Source organism: Babylonia areolata, chromosome 17 (genome assembly GCF_041734735.1).
Source record: "Babylonia areolata isolate BAREFJ2019XMU chromosome 17, ASM4173473v1, whole genome shotgun sequence".
NCBI lineage: Eukaryota > Metazoa > Mollusca > Gastropoda > Neogastropoda > Buccinidae > Babylonia > Babylonia areolata.
In genome coordinates this window covers 3,657,751-3,666,969 of record NC_134892.1, presented here as the reverse complement: position 1 = coordinate 3,666,969, position 9,219 = coordinate 3,657,751, and the positions used below count along the sequence as shown (strand labels likewise).

At 45.4% G+C, this 9,219-nt stretch overlaps 1 protein-coding gene across 1 annotated transcript in view; it reads right to left on the bottom strand.

Moving 5' to 3' along the window:
* Window positions 1-2,087: 2,087 nt before the first annotated feature.
* LOC143291591 (lathosterol oxidase-like) overlaps window positions 2,088-9,219 on the bottom strand; it is a 14,086-nt gene continuing 6,954 nt past the window's right edge. The window contains exon 5 of the mRNA XM_076601531.1: window positions 2,088-2,472. Within this exon, the coding sequence (XP_076457646.1) occupies window positions 2,161-2,472 (312 nt within the window). The 3' untranslated portion in view covers window positions 2,088-2,160. The remainder of the gene's footprint in view (window positions 2,473-9,219) is intronic.

Below are 9,219 nucleotides of genomic sequence, written 5' to 3'. Positions count from 1 at the left end.
CCATGCTGAGGATGCCAGCCATTCTGCTAAATCTATCATCCCCTGATTTAAAAAAATCATAAAAAAGGAAAAAAACAATATGTCAAAGCCAAACAAAAAATACATAAAAAGGCCATACAGGCTATTAACACTGCAGAATGGGCAGCTAGTGCCAATCCCAGTGTTTACATCTCACTACCTAATCGCCAGAGCAAAACAGTACTGATAGTACATCACAGATTGCGGAAAAGAGAAAAAAAAGTGTCATGGCTTGCTTGAAAAAAGAAAGGGGAAAGGACTGGGAAGGCAGAAAAAGGAGATAACAGAGAAGAAAGAAAAAAAGGCAGACAGAAAAGAGGAACTTTCTAGCACAGAATTCACAGAACGCAGGGATGCTGTTTATACTGAAACACCTCCGGCATCAGAATGATAACATGAACCTGGTTTTGTTTTACACACCCCTTTTTTATATATTATAATTATTATTTATTTATTTATTTACTTATGTACGCTTATCTATTATTTATTCACCTTTTTTTCTTTTTTTCTTTTTTTTTCTTTTTTTCTTTTTCTCAAGGCCTGACTAAGCACGTTGGGTTATGCTGCTGGTAAGGCATCTGCCTGGCAGATGTGGTGTAGCATATATGGATTTGTCCGAACGCAGTGACGCCTCCTTGAGCTACTGAAACTGAAACTGAAACTAAAATTGCACAACTAATGTCCCCACCAAACCCCTCTCTGGCAGACATTTTCCTATTGGTCATGTATGAAAGAAAAAGAAATTTTTACAAGCAAAACAAATGACACACCAAACAAAATATCAATCACAAAAATAAAATGTATCAAAAAAATCAAAAAAAGATAAATGTTCTTAAATACTTCCAATGGGAGGAAAACAGATTAAGAAATCTCACAACTGCAATCACAAGATATTTGAAACAAATATAAAATGAGAAATGCAAAATCAACATGAACAAGACCTCATGGTCACATACATGTACAGATGGCAACTGAACAGTTTCTAACAATCCCCAACACCCACAAAAACAACAGCAAAAAAACAACTATATATATATATATGGAGATATATATATATATATATAAAATTATAATATGTTACATGTATTCTTCTTCTTCTTCTGCGTTCGTGGGCTGCAACTCCCACGTTCACTCTTAGGTACACAAGTGGGCTTTTACGTGTATGACCGTTTTAACCCCGCCATGTAGGCAGCCATACTCCGCTTTCTGGGGTATGTTACATGTATGATTGTATTGTCTCTTTCATCATTTCAAAGATTTTGTTTTAATTTTTAGAAAAAAAAAAATCAATAAATGGTGAGAAGAAAGGAAAAGTAAAAAATCTTTCATGTAACATTCTTAAGAATGAATATAATCCAATCAACATCTTCACAACCACAATTATGAGTTATTGCCTGACTTGCAAACTAGAGTGAACAGTTCACAACCAGAACTGTTAAAATGTCTCAACCTGTGAGGAAAAAAATATCATGAACAACAGAACATGAACAATATACATCAACAGATTTATAGTATACACAATTTGTAAGTGTATACAAATCAAAAACATTTAACTTTGGTTTAAATACATCATCCTCTTGTGCCAACGTCAATTGGCTAATGCACGCAGACATATTTCCTCTAGTTCTAACCTATCCTTTTCAAAGTCCTGAAAACTTGCCAGCAGTATAAGACACATTATTGGAACCCAGTTTTCAAACAATCATCGCTTGCAATGGATTCTGACAGTACTTTGGCCAACCACTGATCCACTGACTAACCACCTAGAACTCATTAAAAAAAAAAAACAAAAAAAACTGTAGCCTTTTATTCACAACTGCCTTGACTTAAAAAAAAAAAAAAGAAGAAAATTAGAATAAAATTTCAAAAAGGTAAAATACAACTTTTGTCTCATATACACAAATTAAATCCCTGATTCCAATAAAGCTATACAATAAATAGTTGTTTTTTTAAACACAGACCATTACAAATAAATAAAATAAAACCACAATCTTCTGCTTTCCTTCAATTTTTTTGTTTTTGTTTTTATTACCACCACCACCACCCTCGACCCCCCCCTCCAACCCCCTGCTCCCCCCCCCCCCCAATTCCAAACCAACCAACCCCAAACCAGCCAGGCAGCAGTGTGTGGCCACAAGGGCTTCACTGTGCTTTCCCCGCCTTACCCAGCCCGTTGTGCTGTGCCACACCGTTGGCTGCTGCCTCCTCTTGCTGCTTCAGCACGTCCTGCATGGGGCCCTTCCCTTCAAACGTGGACGGGTTGCGGAAGGACCCCCCAATGCGGTCCCACAGGGTGAAGAACTGACCGTAGTTGTAGTTGTAGAACAGGTGGTGGTCCGTGTGGTGGGCGCAGCCGTTGACGAATGGCTGCAGGAGTTCCGGGACACGGTAGTCACCGTCGTGGATGGAGACGGTCCAGAAGTTGACGAAGACGAAGAGAGCCAGGTAGGTGATCTGTAAACCACATCCAGGTGTGATGTTTAATGACAACAAGACAGAGTCAGGTAGGTGATCTGTAAACAACATCCAGGTGTGATGTTTAATGACAACAAGACAGAGTCAGGTAGGTGATCTGTAAACAACATCCAGGTGTGATGTTTAATGACAACAAGACAGAGTCAGGTAGGTGATCTGTAAACAACATCCAGGTGTGATGTTTAATGACAACAAGACAGAGCCAGGTGGGTGATCTGAAAACGACATCCAGGTGTCACATTTGATGACAAGACAGAGTCAGATAGGTGATCTGAAAACGACATCCAGGTGTGATATTTCATTACAACAAGACAAAGACAACAAGTATGTGATCCGTAAATGACATCCAGGTGTCACGTTTAATGACAACAAGACAGAGCCAGGTAGGTGGTCTGAAAACAACCTCCAGGTGTGATTATTAAAGACAAGAAGACAAAGAGAGACAAGCAGGTGATCTGTAATTAAACAACATCCAGGTGTGATGATTACTGACAATCCTCAACCACTTTGAGCGGTGCCAGAAAACAAGAGACAGGGGGACAACATCCCTGACTGGACTGGCAACACAACACAACACAACACAACATAATACAACACAATTCAACACAGCACAACATTATAACACAATACAATACAATACAATACAACACAATTCAATATAGCACAACATTACAACACAATACAACACAACACAATTCAATACAATACAACACAATGCAATACAACACAATACAACACAACACAATACAATACAACACAATTCAACTCAGAACAACATTATAACACAATACAATTCAATACAGCACAACATTACAACACAATACAACACAACACAATTCAATACAACACAATGCAATACAATACAACACAATTCAACACAGCACAACATTATAACACAATACAATACAATACAACACAATTCAATACAGCACAACATTACAACACAAGTCAATACAACACAATACAACACAACACAATTCAATACAATACAACACAATGCAATACAACACTATTCAATACAACACAACATAATACGATACAACACAATACAATACAACATTACAACACTACACAACACAACATTACAACACAATTCAATACAACACTACATTACAACACAATACAGCACAACACAACACAATACAATACAACACTATTCAATACAACACAACACAATACAACACTATAACACAATACAACACAACACAATTCAATACAACACAACATAATACAATACAACACAACACAATACAACATTACAACGCTACACAATACAACACAACACAATACAACACTATTCAATACAACACAACACAATTCAACACAACACAATACAATACAACACAATTCAATACAACAGAATTCAATACAACACAACATTACAACACAATATAACACAACACAATACAATACAATGTAATTTAAAATTCAATAGCCCAACACAAAACAATACAACACAATGTAATTTCAACAGCCATTTTGATGATGTTCCTTTTTTTCCACCAATGTTCACACACACACACACACACACACACACACACACACACACTTACAGTCATACTAAATTTCCCACACACACCTTTCTCTCCCATCCTGCCTAATATCACCTCAAGTGGAAAGATGTTAAATCAAAGACTACTACAACACAATATATGATAATAATGGCTGTCTCCCAGCCTCAAAGAAGACGTGACCGGTGCAGCTATCCATGCACACAGGATTGGCTCTGCAGGCGAGGTCTGGATCTGCTGAGTCATGAACAGCGCACAGTACAACACACAGTACAACAGATACAACACACAGTACAACAGATACAACACACTGTACAACAGATACAACACACAGTACAACAGATACAACACACACAGTACAACAGATACAACACACAGTACAACAGATACAACACACAGTACAACAGATACAACACACAGTACAACAGATACACACACTGTACAACAGATACAACACACACAGTACAACAGATACAACACACAGTACAACAGATACAACACACACCATCATCATCATGGCCTGGCTTCGCTGACGAAGATCTAGGAAGGGCGTTGTCCACGTCTGATGCAGGCACGCTCATGGCTGACAAGGCCAATGCGGGAAAAGCAGAGTCGGCCGCAGCGGTTGCAAGGGAAAGTCTGGTCTGGGTTCGCGGCTGCAGCGTCGTGGTTCTTCCTCCTTCTGCGTTTGTCCTCAAGGCTGGCCCTGCGGTTGTTTTCGAAGGAGGAGACAGCTTGGTGGATGGTGCGTCGCCAGGTCTCTCGATCAGCGGCTACTGCGGACCACTGGCGATGGTCAATGTGACAGGCACCGAGAGCTTTCTTCAAGGAGTCTTTGTATCTCTTCTTGGGTGCTCCTCTGTCACGGTGGCCAGTGGACAGTTCGCCATACAGCGCGATCTTGGGCAGGCGGTGGTCCTCCATCCTGGACACGTGCCCTGCCCAACGTAGCTGGGTCTTTAGCAGCACTGCCTCGATGCTGATAGTCTTTGCCTGCTCCAGGACCTCGACATTTGTGATGTAGTCACTCCAGTGGATGCTGAGGATGGTGCGAAGGCAGCGCTGGTGGAAGCGATCAAGCAGTCGTATGTGGTGCCGGTAGGTGACCCAGGTTTCGGAGCCATACAACAAGGTGGGCAGTACAACAGCTCTGTACACGCTGATCTTTGTGTCTTTCTTCAGGTGTTTGTTGTTCCACACTCTCTTGTACAGCCTGCCGAATGCGCTGTTTGCCTTTGCAAGTCTGTTGTCGATCTCCTTGTCGATCTTGGCGTCAGACGAGATGGTGCAGCCTAGGTAGCTGAACTGGTGGACCGACTTCAGCTCTGTCTCACCGATGTTGATGTGAGGAGCGTGGAATTCTTCCTGTGGGGCAGGCTGGTGGAGAACTTCCGTCTTTTTCAGACTGACTTCTAGGCCGAAGAGCTGCGCAGCCTCTGCGAAGCAGGACGTTATACGCTGCAGGGCCGCTTCTGTATGGGCGACGAGGGCAGCATCGTCGGCAAAAAGAAGCTCTCTGATGAGTTGCTCCAGTGTCTTGGTGTGGGCCTGTAGCCGCCTCAGGTTGAATAGGCTGCCATCAGTGCGGTATCTGATGAAGATACCGTCGTCGTCGCCAAGATCTTCAGTGGCCTGTTGGAGCATCATGCTGAAGAAGATCGTGAAGAGGGTCGGCGCGAGGACACAACCTTGTTTCACTCCATTTCCAATTGGGAAGGGCTCCGAAAGGTCGTTGCTGTGTCTGACCTGTCCACGCTGTTCCTCATGTAGTTGGATGACCATGCTGAGGAATTTTGGGGGGCATCCTAGACGTTTCATGATCTCCCACAGACCTTTTCTGCTCACGGTGTCGAAAGCTTTCGTGAGATCGACGAATGTCGCATACAGTCCTTTGTTCTGTTCCCGACATTTTTCTTGTAGCTGTCTGAGAACGAAGACCATGTCAGTGGTGCCTCTGTTGGCTCTAAAGCCACACTGACTCTCTGGGAGATGTTCTTCGGCGATAGTAGGCACCAGCCGATTTAGGAGGACTCTGGCGAGGATCTTGCCTGCGATGGAGAGCAGAGTTATCCCCCTGTAGTTGGAGCAGTCCGACTTTTCTCCCTTGTTTTTATACAGGGTGATGATGACTGCGTCACGGAGGTCCTGTGGTAGTTTGCCTTGCTCCCAGCAGCAGACAAAGAGGTTGTGGAGTTTGGAGTGTAGTGCTGGGCCTCCATTCTTCCACGCCTCCGGCGGAATTCCGTCAACCCCTGCTGCCTTGCCACATTTCAGCTGTTCAATGGCCTTGACAGTCTCTTCTAGGGTTGGTAGCTCGTCCAGTTGTAATTTCACTGGCTGTTGTGGGATGCGGAGAATTGCCGAGTCTTGAACCGTGCGGTTGGCGCTGAAGAGGGCCTGGAAATGTTCCGACCACCTGTTCAGGATCGACGTCTTGTCTGTGAAGAGCGCCTGGCCGTCTGCGCTGCGCAAAGGACTCTGGACCTGGTATGAGGGACCGTACACCGCCTTCAAGGCTTCGTATAAGCCCCGGTAGTCACCAGTGTCTGCACAAAGCTGAGCCCTCTCTGCCAGGTTGGTCCACCACCCATTTTGAATCTCACGAAGCTTGCGCTGGAGGTTGCTGCATATGAGCCGGAAGGTTGCTTTCTTCACCGGACAAGACGGTTGTGCAAGGTGAGCCTGGTGGGCTGATCTCTTCTTCGCCAGCAATTCTTGGATCTCCTGGTTGTTTTCGTCAAACCAGTCCTTGTTCTTTTTCGACGAGAACCCTAGGACTTCTTCAGAGGACTGCAGGATGGCTGATTTCAGCTGTGCCCATAGTGCTTCTGGAGAGGGGTCTGTGGGGCAACTGGGGTCTTCAAGTTTGTCCTGAAGCTTCGCCTGGAATTCAGCTTTCACTTCAGCTGACTGAAAGTTGCCGACCTGGAATTTCTTCCTAGGAGCTCCTCCTTTCTTTGGTTTGGGCTTGAAGTGGAGCCTGAGCTTGCTGCGGACGAGGCGGTGGTCAGTATGACACTCCGCGCTGGGCATCACTCGGGTGTGTAGGACGTCTCGTACGTCTCTCTGGCGCATCAGGATGTAATCAATGAGGTGCCAATGTTTGGACCGAGGATGCATCCACGTTGTCTTCAGGCTGTCCTTCTGCTGGAAAATGGTGTTGGTGATGGTAAACTGCTGCTCTGCACAGAACTCGAGAAGAAGGCGCCCATTGTCGTTGCAATTACCAACGCCATGCTTGCCAAGGACTCCTTTCCAGGCTTCTGAATCTTGGCCAACTCTGGCATTGAAGTCGCCAAGGATGATGACCTTGTCGTCAGCAGGGGTGTTCTGAACGAGGTTGCGCAGATCAGTGTAAAACTTGACCTTTTCTGTGGGGTCCGCTTGGAGGGTTGGAGCGTACACGCTGAACAGAGTGGCATGCTGTTTGTTCCGTAGTGGGAGGCGCATGGACATAATTCGGTCTGAGTGTCCTGTTGGCAGGTTTTCAAGCTTGGAGGCAATGGTGCTCCTGACCATAAAGCCTACGCCATAAAGGCGTCTCTCGGTCTCTGGCTTGCCTGACCAGTAGAGGGTGTACCCAGCGCCGTGTTCCTGGAGGCTGCCTTTCCCTGCAAAGCGGACTTCGCTGACGGCAGCAATGTCAATGTTCAGTCTCTGAAGTTCGTGTGCGACTAGAGCGGAACGCCTTTCTGGGTGGTTGCTGTCTGCAGAGTCACGCATGGTTCGGATGTTCCAGCATGCTACCTGTAGTCCTTTTGCACCTAATTGTGAGGCAGGTGCCGGCCTTTTCTTCTCTATTGTTGTTCGACCGCGTTTGGAGATGCCCGTTGACCGCGGCTAGCCAACTGGGGGGTATGGAGATGAGCATTTGTTTGGACCACCTTTTCTAGGCCCCTCTCCGTGTGGAGCAAGCAGTGCTGTCCCTAGAAAAGGCTGCTTGGTCGTTCAGGGTGCTGCCGAGTGATGCTGTCACCTCCGGGTCAACAATCAGGCGACCAATATCCTGAACCGCCTGCATGCAGGATTGGAACTGCGGCTTCCAGTGACATCTTCCACCTGCCGTTTTCGCCCCTTTCCCATCGCTACAGGGCTTGGAATAGTTGGTGGCGCGGACGTGGACGTGTCCTTCAAGCCTGCGCAATGGAATTTTTAGGTGGAGTGCAGTGTGCGCAGTACTGGCCCCACCCTTTACACCCGTGGTTCATCTGCCATAGCCTAGCAAGCTGGGACGGTGACAGTGAGGTCCTCAGGTCATAGGTTTTATATCAGACTGTCCTTGTCCTAGCCTCTGGCTCAAAAACCTTCCTCGGAGGCACGGGGGCGCGGCTACTGAAAGTCGGGACATGGCCATGGACCCAGGGTCAATGCATGTCGAGACTGTCCTGCATTCCTTAGCACTTCATGGGTTTTACTTCAGACTTTTCCTTGTCTTAGATGGACTGCCTTCCCGGGCTGTCGAGCTCCATCTGCCCGCATGTGACAGGTAGCACAGGGTTACATGGTACCTGTGGCAGGTAGAGACCTGACCTGACCACACAGTACAACAGATACAACACACAGTACAACAGATACAACACACTGTACAACAGATATAACACAATGTACAACAGATAAAACACACACACAGTACAACAGATACAACACACAGTACAACAGATACAACACACTGTACAACAGATACAACACACACACAGTACAACAGATACAACACAACACAGTACAACAGATACAACACACACAGTACAACAGATACAACACACACACAGTACAACAGATACAACACACTGTACAACAGATACACACACAGTACAACAGATACAACACACACACAGTACAACAGATACAACACACACTGTACAACAGATACAAGTAACAACACAGTACAACACATACAACTCACACAGAACACCAGATACAACACACAGTACAACAGATACAACACACTACAGACAGACACAGAGGTGACAGGGGCAGGACTGCAGGAAGCCATCTCAGAATGTGGGCAACCCTTTTCACTACTGTGGGTTCTTTTACGTGCGCTAACACAATGCTCCATAGCGGACAAAACAAGACAGACCCTGTGCATGGGGAAGAGGAAGACGTTATACAGGATAAGGGCAGAACTTCAGGAAGCCGTCTAAGAGTGTGGACAACCTTTTTCGCCGCCGTGGACTATTTTACATGCACTAACACAACACTCCACAGCGAAGAG